The sequence below is a fragment of the Littorina saxatilis genome, linkage group LG1, assembly GCF_037325665.1.
Source record: "Littorina saxatilis isolate snail1 linkage group LG1, US_GU_Lsax_2.0, whole genome shotgun sequence".
Taxonomy (NCBI): Eukaryota; Metazoa; Mollusca; class Gastropoda; order Littorinimorpha; family Littorinidae; genus Littorina; species Littorina saxatilis.
Genome location: NC_090245.1, coordinates 29,427,405 through 29,447,365, shown reverse-complemented (window position 1 = coordinate 29,447,365; position 19,961 = coordinate 29,427,405). Strand labels below are relative to the sequence as shown.

Sequence of the window (19,961 nt, the reverse complement as noted above, 5' to 3'; positions counted from 1 at the left end):
TGTTATAAAGAACGTAAGTGTTTAATTTACAATACAACCAGCACCTGATCTTTAGCTACAATCTGAAATCTAGTTTTTCTGTGGTGCTGTTACGACAATCTCCTAACATTCCTATAATTTCATTGGCCATTTCCTGTGAAGCGGATTATTCAAAACAAAGTCAGCCAGCGCTCATCTTACATTTAGAGGTAGCATTTTATGATATTCATTAAACTATTCAGAGTAATTCTCCTTTCGCGTCTAATTGCTTTTCTTTAAATTATCCATTTTTGTTTATACCTTTGGAAGGGGAGGAAAGGTCTCCTTACAATCGCTCCTTCGTCAAGTAACACAAACACTAGTAACAGTAGTCTAACACTAACAGTTTCGAGTCCTTTTCTCTTTTTTACTGAGTACAGGCCATACATGTATTAAGATTCGGTATCCGTATGTTTTTGCATTTCATTGTATGAATTTTGTTCCTCTTGTCGCCAAGGGATACAATTGGCCACTTTTTACAATTTTAAACTGTGTTGTCTCACTCTCAGACTTTCTGTTCACAACCTCTCAGATTTTTGGTCTTAAAACTAAAAGGGGGGTTTCAATAGCGTTGCAAATCTGTTTTCAATTTCATGCACTAATGCAGAAAAGGCCTAAGTCACCAACTTTTTGTTCACAAGCTGGTATGACTAGGACAATAGGGATAAGTAAAACAGTGCCATGTCAACAGTCAAGATAGTGCTTACATTTTCACATTAAATGCAGATTTTGCCAGAAAAATAACGCTACTTCGAGTTGGAGACAATGCCGAGGAAAAGAGCAACACGTGTCAACAAGCACGCCAAGCCCAAGCAACCAGATGGCGAAATCACTGGAAACCTTGACGCAGAGGAAAGAATGCAAAAGCTGAATACATTTTTACGAGACTTTGACATAGAAGGTTAGTTCTCTTCATCTCAAATTTAATTGCTTTGTAATGTAATTTAATTGTATAATTTGCACATGTATATGTTGGTTTAAAAACATTTGTATTCTCTCTCTCTCTCTCTCTCTCTCTCTCTCTCTCTCTCTCTCTCTCTCTCTCTCTCTCTCTCTCTCTCTCTCTCTCTCTCTCTGTGTCTTTTGAGTTACCTAGATCTATATGTGCCTGGCTAATGAGCCATTCTCATTATAAAGTGTTATTTGTATGCATCAAGCTTTGCCTGTGACAATTAGTCACTGAGTGTTACTGTTAGCATCTAAGCTAGAAAGAGATGTCATTTCAACTTTCAAGCTTCTTTTAATTTTATTTTAAATGATCAGCTTGTGAATGTACTGTTCAACTTTCAAGATTCTTTTAATTTTATTTTAAATGATCAGCTTGTGAATGTACTGTTATGTTTTAATTTTCTTTTCTTTTTTTTCCAGTGGGAAACAGACTGAAACACATTGAAAAGACAAAAGAAAGATTGCAGTCCATGGTGGATAAGCAAATCAACTTGCAGTTGAATTATTTGCCAATGGTAAGACCGAGAAAGTAAAGTACTTGTACTTGTTATCAGAAAGTTGTGTCTGTCTGTATGGTGGACTATCTGATTGTGAATGGGTGTGTGAGAGAGAGTCTCCATGAATTTTTATGTGTTGTACATTGTCCAGGTATGTTTGTGAATGTGTGTCAGACCTGGAAACCCATACGATTTTCGCTGTATTTTTTACGCATGATTGTCTAGAAGTAGAATATGATCAGTGGGGAAAAAATTACAAGAAAAATTCCTAGACTACTGTTATTCACAAGCGCATGATTACAGTATGAGTATATATATGTCAGTAAACATGCATTTGTTTTTGATGCATTGCCATTGGTAAACTTGATTAACGGTGTGAGGGACACGTATGAATCATGAATGTTCAAATGCTGTGTGGAGTACACTCGTTTATTGAAAATACACAAAGTTTCTTTGAGAATACTGTTAGTGCAAAACAGGGGTTCCCAGGTCTGGTGTGTGTAAATCCATAGTGCTTATCCAACTTCCTAAGATATCTTGCTCATGATAAAAATCATGTTGTGAGTGTGTGTAAATCCATTGTGCTTATTCAACTTATTGTCAAGGTATCTTGCTCATGAAAAATCAAAACAAGTTGTGTGTGCTCTGTATTAAGCTTCATTTGTTTGCGTACTTTGTCAATAAATCTGCATGATTTATCTTCACATGAACTGCCATTCCGGATTCTATCTTATTCAAATCTCTCTATTTCAGAGCATTCGCAACATGAACATCATGGACTTCATAGGTAAGGGATGCTTCCTATTTCAAATCTTGTTGTGGGTGATTTGTAGTTGTACTGGTTTTACAACATTTTTGCAAGTAATTTGTTACAAGGTTAGAAACTTTGCACAGTGACTATTGCCGCTGTGAAGTGTAATATAATAATATATATATCCCCCAGTTGAACGCTAAAATACTAAGTAAGATTTAGAGTTCAAGTTTAAAAATTATAAGTTTGTATTTAGTACAAAGGTACATGATGGTCTATCAAAACAAAAAACATTCACAGCAAGTAAAACACAGTTGGCTGATTTTAAAAACAGAACATCAAAGTTAGAAGGATCTTCATTGATCAGATGGATTATTTATTCCTGCTACTGCTATTGCTACATTTGATCAGAATCAACAAAACTTCTTTAAGACTGTCACACAGAGGGATGTTATTGTTAATCAGTCAAAATTTGTTAGTGGCATTGTGCTGGATGAGTGTAGTAGCTTTAATTTTACACCTCATAATGTCAGACTATTCAGTGGTGGCGCTTGGTGTTCTGCAAACCAGGGATTATTTAAAAGTCAAAAAGGAAATACATGTATGTGCCAAAACCTTGTCAATTCATTGCGGCAACAAGTCAAACTAACTCAAATGCAGCATTATAAAATCCACTGCAATCAAAAACGGCAAGACAGACAGGTTGACGATCTCTTTCCTCATTTCTGATATTTTTGTTTAACTATAACAACTGGCAAAATACCAGAAATTTCCAATTTCTGTTAACAGTAATACTGTACCTGTAGTTTGATGCTAATGATTTGCAAGTTTGATGCTGATGATTTGCAGAGGCGGGAGGAACAGTAGAAAGTGCTCTGGAGAAACTGGAGGAAGCTGGAGAGGGGGACTCTTTTGTGGATGCTGACTTTGGCAGAGTGAGTGTTTAGTGTGAACTATGGATGTGCTTAGTTGTTGGACTTTTGCCACGCCAGAATGCTATGTGTGCATAATAATATATATATATCTTTTTGGCTGGTAACATCCTTCATTTGTCAGTTTTCTTCTTTGTTTTTGAGATGTGTGTATATTTTTTCTTTTTCTCTACCGCTTTCCCCACCCCACACAATCATGCGCACACACACACATTTCCATGTTATTCTGTTTATGCGCAGTTTCCCCTTGAATAATTTGCAACGGTATACAGTACGGTGGAACCATGGTCTTACTCTTTACACCCTCCATTATAAGACTCCCTCTGCTATAAAAAATCTAATTTTCTCTGACATTTTCTTGATAGCGTCACTAAATGTAGCTCCTTCTCAAGACTCCCTTCTCTTATAAGACCTAAATTGCATGGATTTTTGGAGGTCTTAAAGAGAGGTACCTCTGTATCACAAGCATGTTCATCAAAACATTATCACTCACTTTTCTGTTTTTCTTCTTCAGACCCAGAAGAAAAGGCAAGGTACTCGCAAGGGCAAGGGCTCCAGCAATAAGAACATGGGTGCACCACCATCAACAGCTAAATCCACTGCCAAGAAGAGGTAGGCTTATATTTCACTCATTTGATGAACTTCAGACGTCATACTAGTGGCATTTCTAAGAGTTTCAGTGCAACACTACAGGTGTGTTTACTGGAGTGGTACAATTGGTACTTGTGTACAGTTGTCATTACTTTTGCACACGTGTTAAATCTTGGTAAATTTAGTCAGTTGATACTGATAGTTTGGGTATTTTACGGTGACAGGGAGACTACCGTCGCCCTTCACAGCAGACTCTGCAGAGTTGTTTGCCTTTGAAGTAGGCAACACCTGTGGATTGTAGAGTTCTGTTTGTGATGGGGTCTGGCGGCTTTTGTCTCTCTGTATGTTCATGGATTCCTTTGCGAATGCATAACAGTTTTTTATAGGGCTTAGAAATAAGCTCTAAAATTCTCAATCCTGTTTGATTGGACTTCGTCTCCAAAGGTGATTGTGGTCCTACGGCACTCGGTTACATTAGCACACACAGGCAGAGTTACTAACCAGCAAGATTGGGTATTGTAATGGTGGAAATGTGAAAATGCTTGTACCAGAATCAACAACTAGTACATTTTCATTTAGCAGATTTTCTCAATAAACATATTTTTACTGTTTTGACCTAGTTTTACTACTTGTTGTGTCCAAAAGTTTTAAAATTAAATATGGTTAGAGAGGTAATTGCATACATGTGATTAAATTACATATTCTTACCCAACTTACATAGATAGCAATAACTTCGTTTGGTTGCTAAGACATTGAAGCACTCTTGCATGGTAACATGGGGAGATAACTCTAAAACAAAAACTACATGCCATATAAGACATGGTCTGTAGTGGTTATCTCCCCTACCGGTGTACCGCGCATGCGCAGGATGTATACCGGTGACACTCAATCAATATCAATATGAGGATTATATCGCACGTATTCCGTGGGTACAGTTCTAAGCGCAGGGATTTATTTTTTTATTTTAATTTTATGCAATTTACATCGCGCACATATTCAAGGCGCAGGGATTTATTTATGCCGTGTGAGATGGAATTTTTTTACACAATACATCATGCATTCACATCGGCCAGCAGATTGCAGCCATTTTGGCGCATATCCTACTTTTCACAGCCTATTATTCCAAGTCACATGGGTATTTTGGTGGACATTTTTATCTATGCCTATACAATTTTGCCAGGAAAAACCCTTTTGTTAATCGTGGGATCTTTAACGTGCACACCCCAATGTAGTGTACACGAAGGGACCTCGGTTTTTCGTCTCATCCAAAAGACTAGCACTTGAACCCACCACCTAGGTTAGGAAAGGGGGGAGAAAATTGTTAACGCCCTGACCCAGGGTCGAACTCGCAACCTCTTGCTTCCGAGCGCAAGTGCGTTATCACTCGGCCACTCATTCCTTTTCGTTCAACGCACGGCGCTGGACGTGTTTTGAAGTGCTCTGGCTTTTTTTTAGCCATTGGCCTTTCCTTGTGTGAAGGCCATCGAATCTTGGTAACGTTGTTTCATCCTTCTTCCTTTCTCAGGAATTGGTGAGAGCTTTTATTTTTCTTGTTGCAAGAATTTTTCTTAGCGAATTTGAGCGTTTTGCATCTTGTTGTTGTTAGTACATTTGTGAATTCAAAATGGCTGACAAACAGAAAGATAAGGATAAATCTCGGAGTTCTGCCAAGCAGGCTAGCTCTCCAGGTTCGCATTCAGGCAAAGCGGTTAAAACTAAAGCTAAGGCGGCTACGGCCACTACTACTCGCAGCTCTCAGAGTGAGAAAAATTCTCTCAGTGAGAATTCGTCCGTAGTGAACGTTCTCAACCCGGAGACTCAAGAATCCTTTTTTGTCTCTATTGATGGCAAACCTACCTCAACTGACAAATCATTTTCGGAGAAGGTTCTGGCTCCTCAAGCCGAGCTAACTTTGAGCAAGGCCGATTTACTGGCCATTTTGTCGTCTTTTAAGACTGAGGTACATGACATGTTAGCGATGGAGCGGCAGATGGCCTTGTCTGCTTCACTGCCCCTCCCTTACGCGTCGGCAGGAGGTGTTCTTGGCGAAGTACGCAAACCTGCGGCAACGGTTTCTGCTTTAGCGGAAGTGCAGACCAGCCAAAAGGTTCATTCGTCATGTCAGCCTTATGCCCTACTGGGGTATGGGTTGGGGTGTGAAGAGCATGTGTCCGCTACTTCCGGTAGTAGGACAACAGGATCTTCCGATTGCCATTCTATGGGTCCAGTTGGTGCTGAAGCTTACCAATTCACTGCCGGTTCCGCTTCCGCTTCTGCGGCTGTGGCTTCCGGTGGCAGGACAGTATTGCCTTCTGCCGCTAACACTTCTGTGTTGGTAGTTGGCACACAACCGCCTTCCCTTCGTGGTTGGCTGGGCGTTAAGCAAACAAACAAACAAACAAATACAACAGCCTTCGGCTTCCGGTTCCGCTACTGCGGTTTCCGCTGCTACACAGGCTGCATCCATTTCCTCTTCCAGTGTTTCTGCTGGCATGAGACAGGTGGATGGGGGATCCGTTCATGGAGTTCCGGCCTCCTGGAATTTTTCCCAACTTTTTCCGGTTTCGGCACATGTTGCCTCGGCGGGATTGGTTTCCGGTTCTCATCCCTTCGATGGGGATGCCCCTTTTGGACTTCCGGCTAAGCTGCCATCTTTGTTGGCACTAGCAGCAGAGGTTACTACGCACTATTTCCCTGAAGGGGTAGTGGTAGCATCTTCATCTGCTGTTCCTCCACCATCAGCTTTTGCTGATTTTGCTCTGTCTCATGAGCGATCTGAGAACTTCAAGTTTCTAGAATCTCCTTCGGTGGCTTTTCAACTTGCAAAAGTTTTCTCAAACGATGTTTCGGTCCCACCTCTGCCTTTGTTGGCAGCGCATGGGGAAGCTCCGACTTCGGCTTTGCCTTGGCTTGCGTCTCCGGGACGGGTGGCTCATCACTCTGTGACCACCAACCGGAAGCTTCGACTTGCTAACACTGGCAGGAATTTGATCTCTGTGTCTCAGCCATACGCAGCTAGTCCTGCAGGAGGCAGCGGAACTAGGCTTCAGAGTCAACGACAAGAAGTCGTAAGAGGCGACTAACGGATTCTGTTTCTCCTTTTACCCTTGGTAAGTCTTTCTTGTATAGAATATAGTCAATTTTTGTAAAGATTTTAGTCCAGCAGTATGTAAGAAATGTTAAGTCCTTTGTACTGGAAACTTGCATTCTCCCAGTAAGGTAATATATTGTACTACGTTGCAAGCCCCTGGAGCAAATTTTTGATTAGTGCTTTTGTGAACAAGAAACAATTGACAAGTGGCTCTATCCCATCTCCCCCCTTCCCCCGTCGCGATATAACCTTCGTGGTTGAAAACGACGTAAAACACCAAATAAAGAAAGAAAGAAAGAAAGGGGTGGGGGGCTCATCTGGACGACCACACAACCTTCGGTCTGTGGGCGCAGGTGCAAGCCACATGGCATATAAACATGCTAGAGTTGGAAGCAGTTTTTCTGGCTTTGATGGAATTTCTTCCCTTCATCAGGAGAGAACATGTGCTGATACACTCAGACAACACCACAGTGGTGTCTTACCTGAACAAGCAGGGGGGATCTCGCTCCCTATCGTTGTCACATCGGGCATGCGAGATTCTCATGTGGTGTCACCACCACGAGATCATGATATCAGCAAAGTATCTTCCAGGGAGGCTGAATGTCTTGGTGGACTCGCTGAGTCGGTCAACCAAGATTGTCCACACAGAATCATGAGAATGGACTACACTACTCAAAAGAATTCAAGGGCCACTCAGTTAGTCATTCACCATTCAAAGCAATTAAGACAAACAACAGAAAACATATATCAGAAGTTTAATTTAATCACTTGTTCGATCGGTTACAATTTCATTAACCAGCACGAATTATTCATCGAGAAAATTTCATTTGTATGGACATACCCCCATTTTCAAAATTCAGAACAGAGAGCAATTGGAATCACAAGAGTCAATAACAAGTGCGACCTCCATTGGCATTGATGCAGTCGAGGCAACGCTGACGCATGGACCTGACCAATGTGTGAAGAGTGTTCTGAGGGATCGCCTGCCACTCCTGCTGCAGAGTGTTCTGAAGGATCGCCTGCCACTCCTGCTGCAGAGTGTTCTGAGGGATCGCCTGCCACTCCTGCTGCAGAGTGTTCTGAGGGATCGCCTGCCACTCCTGCTGAAGTGTTCTGAGGGATCGCCTGCCACTCCTGCTGCAGAGTGTTCTGAGGGATCGCCTGCCACTCCTGCTGAAGAGTGTTCTGAGGGATCGCCTGCCACTCCTGCTGAAGAGTGTTCTGAGGGATCGCCTGCCACTCCTGCTGCAGAGTGTGGAACAGGACGTTGAGGTTTGGTGGAGGAGGATAATTCGCTCGAATCAGTCGCCTCAGGACATCCCAAAGGTGCTCGATTGGGTTCAGATCGGGCGAACGGGAGGGCCAGTCCATCCTGATAACTTGCTGCTGCTGCAGAAAGTTATTGACGACCCGAGCTCTATGCGCAGGCGTGTTGTCGTCTTGCAGTGTGGCACCTGGTCCGATGGCCTGAAGGACTGGTATGGCTATGGGACGCAGAATGTCATCCCTGTACGCGATGCCAGTCAGGTTGCCTTGGACACGGTGTAGGGGTGTCCTGTGGTGAAGACTGAATCCACCCCACACCATCAGGGAGCCGCCACCATGTCTATCGTGCTCCAGAACGGTAGCGTTGCTGAAGCGCTCTCTAGGACGTCTCCAGACGCGAATTCGGCCGTCGTTGAAGGACAGCGTGTAGCGAGACTCGTCGGAGAAGAGCACCCTGGACCACTGCTGCCTTGTCCAGGCCAGACGAGCTGCACGATGAGCCCTAGTGAGTGGAGGTCGTACCGCTCGCCGCCTTGATAGCGTGTTCACCTTGTGCAGACGGTTGCAAACAGTTTGGTCACTGACCAGGATGTTGGTGGCTGTTCGCAGTTGCCCCGTGAGCGTGTTTGCAGTGGCGGTTCTGTTACGCAGGGCTGACACGATGACGTAACGGTCTTCTCTCCTGGTCGTCATTCGTGGGCGCCCAGCCCTCCTTGGTTCTTGCACACTTCCGGTGTTGTTGAAGCGGTCTCTCAGCCGCTGTATGACAGAATGTGTCACTTGCAGTCGCCTGTCAACTTCCCGCACTGCTACGCCTTCCTGGAGCCAGGCCACGGCCTTCCGTCTGTCAGCATCACTCAGTCGGCGTCTTGGGGGCATGGTTAAAAATGCTCAAGAAACGTGGCCTTACATACCCGTTGGTCTGCAAAACTGGTTGAAGTCTGCTCACAAAAGCTACGGCTTGCACGTGCATTGCAGTTTTCAGTCTGCGCAGGTGTGCTGCGTCAGCTAGACGCGTTTGAAAAGTTGGCATTTTCACGTAAATTTTGCGTTTCTTTTGTGGCCCCATGTAGCACTTTGAATAAACGCTCATCTGAACCCTTTTCAAAAACACGTTGTCTTGAACATTGCGTAACACTGTTTGTTGCTTTTTTGTCAAAAAAACACATTAAGTTCAGTCAGCACTTTTTTTTCAAACCATGTCAAAAATGACACTGGCCCTTGAATTCTTTTGAGTAGTGTATAGCTCACCACGTGCTTCTCCGCCTCTGGGCTCAAGTGGAGAAGCCGATGATAGACTTGTTCGCCACTCTGTACTCTCTCCGTTTGCCGATGTTCGTCTCCCCATTCCCGGATCCCGAAGCATGGAAGATCAATGCTCTCGAGATATCTTGGAGCGGTCTGCAGTTTCCCCCAATCCCCCTCCTCGGAAGGGTGTTGAGAAAAGCTGACCTCGAAAGACCGTCACTAGTACTGATCGCCCCAAACTGGCCAAGCCAACCTTGGTATTCGGACCTCCTACGGCTGGCAAGCAAGCCCCTGTTTCCTCTCGAACTCAGAAGAGGAGATCTAGTTCAACCTTGATCCGGCATCCCTCACGAAAACCCACAGTGGCTATCACTTCACGGTTGGCAACTGTGCGGGAATCACTGAGACGCTCAGGGGCTTCGGCCTCTACGCTGGATTTGATCCAGGGATCATCGCATAGGGGTTCAACTTCTTCAGTTTACGCATTGGATGGCATGGACCAAGTGGTGTCAAGTTAACGGAGTGAATGTTACATCTCCCCGTTCAATGCAGGTGGTGAACCACTTATCCTGACTTGCTGACCAGGGTCTTTCTCCGGCTTCACTGAAGGTTCGTCGATCAGCAATTTCAGTTACGCTGAAACAGCTAGGTCATTCTATTTCACTTGGGGACGTTATCGCCAGTGTGATTAAGAGAGCGGCCCTTTTCGTTAGTCCTCAGGTTTTGTTCTAATTTCTTAGCAAAAAAACAGAAGCCAAATAAACCAGCTCCAATAGTTCAGATCAAACCGCTGAGCAACATTCTGGCTCCTTCAGATCCAGATGTAGCTAATTGCCCTGTGCGAGCCTTGAGAGCTTACCTGTCTCGCACTAACCCGATCAGGTCACCAAAACAAAAACTTCTCTTTATCTCCATTAATACTAAGAGAGAAAATGACGTTATAAAGTCTACCTTGGCTAGATGGATTTCCACTCTGGTAAGATAGGCTTAAGTGGTGGCAAGAAAAAGGGGGGGGGGGGCAGTCAGTCCTTCCTCTACGGTCAGCTCGGACTCACGAAGTCAGGGCATGGGCCTCTTCCTTGGCTGTGTTAAAGTCTGGAAGACTTGACGAAGTTTTGAATGCAGCCTACTGGACATCAGAAGATGTCTTTCTAAATTTCTGCCTGCGGGATGTAACAAGTACCCGACAGGACGGAACTTATGGTCTGCCAGCTATGGTAGCTGCAGGCCAGATACTTACAAGATGTTAACTGTGAGTAAATTTCCCACCACCTTAATTAGCAATCTGCTATCGATGTGAGTTGGGTAAGAATATGTAATTAATCGGAAGTTTTTATAAATAAACTTACATTTAATTAATATACTTACCAACTCACATACTGAATTCCCTCCCAGCCTGCCCCGCAAATTGTATAAAGGGATATATGTTTCAGGACGGAATGATTGTCACCGGTATACATCCTGCGCATGCCCTGTACACCGGATGGGGAGATAACCACTACGGACCATGCCTTATATGGCATGTAGTTTTTGTTTTAGAGTTATCTCCCCATGTTACCATGTAAGAGTGCTTCAATGTCTTAGCAACCAAACAAAGTTATTGCTATCTATCTATCTACAATTTTAGAGAATTGTGTATCTTATATTTGAGTCTTTCGTGTTTTAGACATTGAGAGAGGTGGCACGAAAAATTAAATCTGAATATTTGTAAGTTTTCTTTGAAGTTTAGGGGTACTTTATAGAAAGAAAGCATAAAAAAGCACCTGCATGCCCATTTTTTGACCAAGCAAGTAATATTTTCACAAAAAAATACCAATTTCTTCAAAAAAAATACGAAAATTACACACCACGCCCCATGAAATTCAAAAGACATTTTTGAAGCTACAGGCTTCAAATGCGGTGAAAATTACTCCCAGATATCAGTTTCAGACTTATACAGAGCCATTTTGACCAAATTACCCCAGTTCAAATTCAGCAGCATAAATTGAGAGATATAAATTTTTGCCCCCAAAATACCCAATCAGGCTTATATTATATTCTCTAAAAAAATTTTTTTATGGGTTTTACAAAAACCGCTCTGTAAGAGTCTGGCAAAATCAAATCTTACTCCTGTAAAAAAAAAATTATAACTCTACCACAAGTAGTTCTGACGAAATATCATTTCCCGCGTTGATACCGTCCTTGAAAACCCATATTCAGAGAAAATTGCATTTGAAAGTTTGTAAAGTGTTTCTTTACACATTATGAAGACACATTGCTGAAAAAAGAGTCTGGGTGTGTTCATGTATTGTTCCGAGTCTTCTTCAAATGATGTTGGTACTTATTCCCCTCCATCCCCCATCAGTCCAGCACCGTACACCTCCCCCTCCTGGTCTTCTCGCTGCTCCAGCTGACGTTGACGACCAGCACATCTTGCCCTACGAGCTGCTACAGCGGCCACATCTGTTGCTCTCTCCGCCTTCTGGACCCTCACCTTGTCTTTTTTGGCCAAAGCAGAATGAGTAAGCTCAGTAATTGGCAAGCTCATATGGTCCATGACCTGTGCCAGTGCAAAGTTGCCTCTGTTGAACTTTGCGACAGCCTCAGCGGTGGCTGCTTCCACCCGGTCTTTCCCAACAAAGACATTGTGGAGAGACTCATTACTGTTCTGAGTCTTGCCATGGGGCACGCGCTTGAGAAGAATGGGATTTGTCATTCTCCTGTAGATGGGCAGAACAGCATGTGATACTTCCCTGGACAAGGCAGTGCCGTTGTGCTCTGCGTGTGGAGGTGGTGGTTGCCCTTCTGCCCTGGCTCTTTGAAAAAAGCACCATGAGGCTGGCCCGGCTGGACATCTGTCGTGGTGAGGGTCCTCGTCAGTTGAAGTCACATGGAAAAAAGTGGCCCAGATCGCCTGCTCCATGGCTCGCTGATCTTCAAGGTTGTTGAGGATCGCGCTACGGAAGTAGTTTTGCAAGCGTTGACACTTTTCCTTGGTTAGTCGCCCCTCCCCTCTTCCACCAAGCCTTCCATCCTTTGATGCCTTGCGGAGAGCTGTGCCCATTCTCTTGGGGAGGTGGTTGGTACATTCCAGCTTGGTGATGGGACGTGTGGGACCGTAGGGCTGAGCTGCAGCCAGAGCATTGAACGCTGTGGAATCTCCGTCCGACAGCATAGTTCTGTACCTGAGGTTGTGACGCTCAACAGACCTGCAGCATAGAAAAATTAAAAAAAGCTTAGTGTAAAGTACTGGCTGGATAACTACTGTCTTGAAAAAAAATATGAAAAAGACTGGGGTTCATGGGCCAACAAGGTCCTGGTGAGATACAGACGCAGACCCACGAATGAAAATGATTTTGGATATTACTTTAGTGAAGAGTATCAGGAGGCCTCTCCCAGCAGAAAATACATACATGTATTATTATTACTGGAAAGTGTGCCAATTTACATTGGCTTGTGTACTAAGTGTGTATAAAGTGATCTTTTCATAGAGGGTGAACATTTAACTTGTACTTGTTAGAATATATGTATACATACACACATCTCTCTCCCTCTCTCTCACACACACACACACACACACACATACACACACACACATACACACACACACACACATACACACACACACACATACACACACACACATACACACACATACACACATACATACACACACACATACACACACACATACACACACATACACACACACACACACATACACACACACACACACACACACACACACACACACACACTGACAATGAGTTTGATCCCAACTTGTTTGGGACACTTTTTCTTTTCAATAGAAAAGTTGTCAGGTTTCCTCTGAAATTTGCAGATTCAATAAAAAAATTCCCAGCCTAGCTGATCCTTTAGGACATTGTGAACATTTAATGATTTATCAACAAAAGAAAATGTATTTGTGAAGGGTTTGTGGACAGTGTTTTGTTGCAAAAATATGTGCTTCTGTGTTGTGTTTTGTTGGTCTTCATCTTTCTTTGTAAAGAAAAACAAACACCCACAATGTACCATGCTTTATACAATTTTAAATAAAATTTACTTTTTAGCGCAACCTTATTCATGTTGTCTTATTCTGTATTTGAAAATAAAGGATATAGGGAAGAGTGTATAGGCTATTAGAACAATATTCTTACCTTCCCCACAACTCCAAGGCTGCGTCCCTCTCCATAGACTGGTTAATGCTGCAGTCAGGCTGGTGAAGCTGCTTCCACTGTAGTTGCTCGGCAGCGGTCATCCCCTCTAGTTTTTCTTTGTTCATCGCACATGTGTGACAGTATGTGGATTTCACACAGAAGTCCAGCACATACCCAGTCAGAACATCAACAACAACGCCAACTCCATAGTGTGAGGAAAATCCTCTCTTGTGCCATGTACCATCAAAGGCCACATCCACCCAGAGAATGCCATCATCATCTTCCCAAGCACCGTCTTCCTCACCATCATCATTCACAGCATTCACTCTGCCTTGACTTGAGGAAATGTTTCCCTGTAGGCTTCCCTCACAAACTCCACTGTTTCGTTAAGTGTGGCATCTGTAGCTTCCACAATGCTGGCATTGACTCGTTTGTCTATGCGATGATAGGAACTCTTGTTCATCGCTGGCATTCCAAAGACTGTGCACAGTTTGTCCACACTGGATTAGCCACTACCTATCTGAGAGTATAGCACAATCTCTTTGTTCACTTCAAAGGGAACATTTTGTCTGTGGTTGAGGTTGTTTTCTCTTGGCGACGAATACTCTGTGCGTGAATACTGGCAGCTGTCGCAACACAGCACTAGTTCTTGTGACAAGCCCATCGAGTCACCAACTCGAATTGTCACATGTCCTGCCTCGCACTCCGGGCACTTCACATCAGAGAGAAGCGAGTTCTCAGTTCAACTGACTGCACTCGGCAAAACACCACGAACGGCGATTTTGCTCAGCTGGTGGTTGAGCATCCGGGTCGATGCCTGCACCACTAAATCTCCTCAGTTTCGTCGCCGAAGCAGAAATACCTTCGATTTGAGGCTGATTACGGTTCACATCGCCCAAAACTGGCCAAGGTTCGACTCCGAGTCGATTCGAAACATACGCGTCACCACTATCTCTCAAAACAACTGTCTCTGCTCTGCCAACTTCAGGCGCGTTCTCGTCGCCTGCTGGTTTTTCCTTCCTCATTGTTCGAGCATCTGAAAGCTGATTCTTCCTTTTGCGTTGGGAAGATCCTTGCGAATTTCGAAGTAGACATTGCTGGTTGATAGTTGATATTGAGTTACGTGGAATCGACACTGTGTTTACAACGGATAAGGCAGTTTGCGCATGCGCGTCACTGTGGTCATTGACAACGACCAACCAGAGAAGTTTCTCAAAGGTTAGAGGTTGTTCTCATGAATATTCATATTACTGTCTGAAAAAGTTGATGCGCGATCCGGCCGTTGTACGGAAATAACGGACTGTTCATGTCTATTTTTAACATTCACAGAAAACGGGAATTCCCGCTCAACCGTTCGATGTGTTACTGCCAAGCTTATTCGGGGAATCGTGGTTGTTGCAAGGACTTGAAAACAGAGATTGTTTAGCAATTTCTCACACTTGCAGCACTCACACATGTACACATACTTTGAAAATCACCACTTTATTGCAAAATAAACGATGAAATTGACAAAATAAACAACACACAGTGATTCTATGATGTTCAAAGTACCTGAAAAAAACAAAAACCCAAAACACGTTTTTGAACAAATGTTTGCTAAAATTCCGTGCCACCTCTGCCCTTAATAGTTTTAACGAGTTGCCTTTTGTTTTATCATTCTGGTGTTTATCTAGATGTGCTGTGTATCTTATAAGAAGTTCTTAAAAGTTCGAAGTTATTTTAGCATATAGGTTTTTTTATGGTCTTAACAGTTAAACATGTATTACGTTATCATTAAGATTCATGCTTTGTTAGCACTAAGCAGTTGTTTTAATCAGTCTGGTTTTCTCTTGTTTTCATCTTATGAACATTCTAAATGTTAGACTAACTTATTGTCTTGTACAGAATAACAACTGTGTGAATGGTGCTATACTGAATGAAAGAGTGTGACATGAAGTTCTTGTACATCATTGTAAAGAGTGTGAATGACGTTTTAGTTTAGATGTCAAGCGCTTAGAGCAAGCCTTTTTAACGAAAGTTTTTGATTTAGCGCTATATAAATGTTCTTATTATTATTATTATTATTATGTGAGTTGGTAAGTATATTAATTAAATGTAAGTTTATTTGTAAAACTTCCAATTAATCTTGACGAAGTGAGTTTGATGATATCAGGTCAAGGTTCATGACCCCAGCAAAACGACAGCTGCCTGCGGTGTGGGACACGCCGGCCGTCACGCCCAAGTTTGACCTCAAGTAAGTTTGTATTCTTTCGTGTAAGTTAGGTGACAGAGCATGTCATTGAGTCAGTAACTAAATAAAGTCTTCAATAACAACTGTTTGATGACAGAGAACACAATATTCGTTGAGCTATGTACAAATAAGTATAATTTGCAGTAAATAATGCCTTAAAAACAATGAAAATATACATCAACAAGCAAACATACTGAGAAAAAAAATCAACTGTGCACCACTGTATGCACTGTAAAAAGGCACACACAACACATGCAATCTGGTTGACACGCACACAGCACTCGTGCACTAGAGTGGACACAAACACACACACAAACAGAATGTGAGAATATGCTGCAGTGACCTAATTTCGCTTCTTAGACTGCAAAAATGCGACTAAGCCCACTGAAATCAGTTAGCATTTATGCTTCCTGGTGATCTGCTAGAAATCATTTGACACTATTGCAGTGGTAAGTGAAACACACAGCAATCTTCAATAATTAACTCATAACTCATAACTCATAACATTTTATTGATCCAACAAAGGAAATTAATTTAGTCATCAGCACATATAGGTCATTAATTAATAACTATAAAAGAAGAAAAGAAGAAAATTCATAAAACCCATGATATAAAAATACCCTTTTTTCTTGCACACCTGACACACCGACACACCAATACACATGCATACATGCCTACATACATACCTACATACATACCTACATACATACATACATACATACATACATACATACATACATACATACATACATACATACATACATACATACATACATACATACATACATCCATACATACATACATACATACATTCCATGTTAAAGTGTAGTTAAAATAAAACGTCTGTATTGACAACAAAAACAAGAGGCGAAGCCTTCAAGGTTCACGTAAGAAATCGACAAACAGTAACACAAACTCAATCACTCCGTCACACATACACACACACAGTAAGGCATAGGTGACACGGTGCAAAAGTGCGAGACACTAGATCTAGATCTGTCTGTCTGTAGCCTACTTACGAGGACACGACTGCCAGATGTCCAGATCGACACTGCGCTTTCAACAGCGCTTCCTCGCGCAGACACTGGAAACACGCTGTGCAGATTAACCTGTAGGAAATCTCCTTTGGTATCTTCTTTATCTATTTTTCTGGAGCTACGAAACCGAACAATGTGAAATCGTCTTCTCCGAATCGGCGAACTGCAGCTCGGTGATAACTGTATCTATACCACAATCCTTCACGCGATCTGACCTAACCTTGACCCCTGACCTGGTCTACATACCACACACGACACAAACCAGTCAGGTGTTTTTACCCCCCCAAATCCCCCCACCACCCGTTTACTTTGGATACACACTTTTAACTACATACGTGCCAACGAAATGTTGATCATTGCTTCAATATTTTGAAGCTGTTGCTTGGATAATAACCCGGTAAAATTAGTATTTCGGTGTTTAGTCAAATGTTAAAGTTTCTATCACACACATACACACACACACACATACACACGCACAGACAGACAAAGTTTAGCATTGCATAGGCTACACTTACGTGAGCCAAAACCCATGGACCTTCATGGTTTTTCAACTGGCCTCTGGCCATCACATTGTATCAAGTGCACTTTTCAAGAAAGGAAACAGTCATTTTTTGTGTCAATAGCTGAAAGACTCATGCAGATGCTTCAGACCCAAATCAAAATATTTCTGCTCTATATTGTCTTCATCCACACAGTTTAGTGTTTATGACAGCATCGATGAGTACTGGGATTGAATCATACTTCGGCCTCCGGTAAGAAGCAGACGACATTTAGCCAATGTGGACAGGTTGTTTCCCCTGATTTAGCCAAAACTCCCAATCTTGCTGCCATGTCAGTTATCAGCAATTGTTACACTACATCTAGCAAAGTCTGTTGGAATTTGGGCATTTTCAGATGACTGTGGTGGTGATAATGGGGTGTCTGTAAATGCACTGCATGTCTCAACCTACTCTACATTGGGCTTAGCTTCATACTGCCTTTTTATTTGTTTGTGCAGTTTACCCTTCACACCAGGCCTAGCCAGGGCACCAAAGTTTGGAGAGAGGCTGATGTCACTGGCCGGTAGCCCTGTGGATGTTTCCAACACCCAAAAGGTTTTAAGAACACTGGTGAGGAAGCTTCATTTTTGACTCACATGCGAAGCAAAAGTGAGTCTATGTACTCACCCGAGTCGTCCGTCCGTCCGTCCGTCCGTCCGGAAAACTTTAACGTTGGATATTTCTTGGACACTATTCAGTCTATCAGTACCAAATTTGGCAAGATGGTGTATGATGACAAGGCCCCAAAAAACATACATAGCATCTTGACCTTGCTTCAAGGTCAAGGTCGCAGGGGCCATAAATGTTGCCTAAAAAACAGCTATTTTTCACATTTTTCCCATTTTCTCTGAAGTTTTTGAGATTCAATACCTCACCTATATATGATATATAGGGCAAAGTAAGCCCCATCTTTTGATACCAGTTTGGTTTACCTTGCTTCAAGGTCAAGGTCACAGGAGCTCTTCAAAGTTGGATTGTTGTATACATATTTTGAAGTGACCTTGACCCTGAACTATGGAAGATAACTGTTTCAAACTGAAACATTATGTGGGGCACATGTTATGCTTTCATCATGAGACACATTTGGTCACATATGATCAAGGTCAAGGTCACTTTGACCCTTATGAAATGTGACCAAAATAAGGTAGTGAACCACTAAAAGTGACCATATCTCATGGTAGAAAGAGCCAATAAGCACCATTGTACTTCCTATGTCTTGAATTAACAGCTTTGTGTTGCATGACCTTGGGTCAAGGTCACATGTATTTTGGTAGGAAAAATGTGTAAAGCATGTGAGTCGTATGGGCTTTGCCCTTCTTGTTTATGTAGTTTTTTTCACCACATATTCTGTGTGTCAGGGGATTGGTGGTTGTGCGAGCGTGTGTGGAGGTGCATGCATACAAAGTGAAAGATTTTTGTGCATGTGTGCACAAGCTCATGTATGTACATGTGTGCAAGGATTCTGGTTGTATCACAGTATGTATGGACATTTGCAAAGAGGTCTTAGTGTTTTTCTGCATTAGCATGCCTCCATGAATGTGTGTCTGATTGTGATAGATAGCTCTGTTGGTGTTTTCTGTTGTTGTTTTCCCCCCATTGTAAACTCTAATGGGATATATATATATATAAATTATACCTGCAATTCTGTGACTTATACTATGAAGCATTGAAGGGCACTGAGCTAAAAATTCTTTTCTGCCTTTACAGAAACACGCCCGTACTAAGGATGAAGATGAAATAGAGGATGCTGTCAGTCGTGTGGCAGCTGCAGTGCCTGGTATCGCCAAACAAGATATCCACAAGATCTTGGCCGAATTCTCAGCTGTGAAAACCTCAGTGCGATGAGAAAGACCCAGAAGTAAAAGAACTATACAGTTGATACCGTCTCTCTCATCACATAAGGGACCAAACAAAAGTGGTCCTTACAGGGAGGTGGTCACAATTTAAAAGGTGAATTTGATAGAAAAAGCAACATGTTGGGGGTGGTATTGGACATGTGGCCCTGATAGAGAGGTTGTCGTCAGGACAGGTTATAATCACAGCAATATAGGAAACCATGAACTTTGGACACTAGATAAGCAGCGCAATGTGTAAACCAAAGTTCATGTAGCAACCTTTAAATGCTAATGAAAGAATGCGTACATTTTAAGATAACTGGTGTAATCATGTTACAGACTGTTTTTAACTTATTTAAGTTAACTTTGCTGTTAATTGTTTTTTTCAGCAATATGACAAACTTATTTTTACCAATGTAAACTTATAGTTGTAGAGTGTGAGTTTTCGTAGTACAGAGAGAGGGTCAGCAACCTTTTAGAGGAAAAGAGTAAATAGATCTTAAAGAAGGAGGAACGCAATTTTTTAACTTTTGTATTTTTCACATGGACAAATTGTGAACAATAACTTTGTGTTGGCTTGCCAAAAATATGACTTTGTACATTATGTAACATCTTTGATGTCGATTTTGTTTTGCGTGGATGCGTTCAGATGGCTGTAGCTCTCTCTCTCCCTCTCTTTCACACACATGTATACACACATAAATATTTATTGTGTGTCAACCACACAAACACATGCAATGCACACACAGTCCTCTCAACCAGAGAATGAGTTTTCACCCGAAATGTGTCACAAAATGTTCATTGTGTCTTGACATGATTGGTTGGGCATACACACTCTACTC

The 19,961-nt window shown here is 42.4% G+C and overlaps 2 protein-coding genes across 3 annotated transcripts; one reads left to right on the top strand and one right to left on the bottom strand.

The window, feature by feature from the left end:
• Window positions 1-92: 92 nt before the first annotated feature.
• On the top strand, window positions 93-19,728 carry LOC138966300 (borealin-like). Of its 2 annotated transcripts, none has more exons than XM_070338480.1 (9): window positions 93-188; window positions 745-919; window positions 1,387-1,481; window positions 2,217-2,250; window positions 3,064-3,149; window positions 3,661-3,758; window positions 15,631-15,711; window positions 17,743-17,854; window positions 18,992-19,728. In XM_070338480.1, exons 2-9 carry the CDS (start codon window positions 784-786, stop codon window positions 19,127-19,129), a joined length of 780 nt encoding a protein of 259 aa, XP_070194581.1. In that variant the 5' UTR covers window positions 93-188; window positions 745-783; the 3' UTR covers window positions 19,130-19,728. The 2 variants fall into 2 exon arrangements, with proteins under 2 accessions (XP_070194581.1, XP_070194591.1); XM_070338490.1 differs by having other exon boundaries at window positions 129-188; window positions 755-919.
• LOC138966293 (uncharacterized) lies at window positions 11,026-14,219 on the bottom strand. Its single transcript, XM_070338468.1, has 2 exons — window positions 13,479-14,219; window positions 11,026-12,530 (listed from the first exon to the last, which is right to left on the bottom strand). Exons 1-2 carry the CDS (start codon window positions 13,601-13,603, stop codon window positions 11,663-11,665), a joined length of 993 nt encoding a protein of 330 aa, XP_070194569.1. The 5' UTR covers window positions 13,604-14,219; the 3' UTR covers window positions 11,026-11,662.
• Window positions 19,729-19,961: the final 233 nt, after the last annotated feature.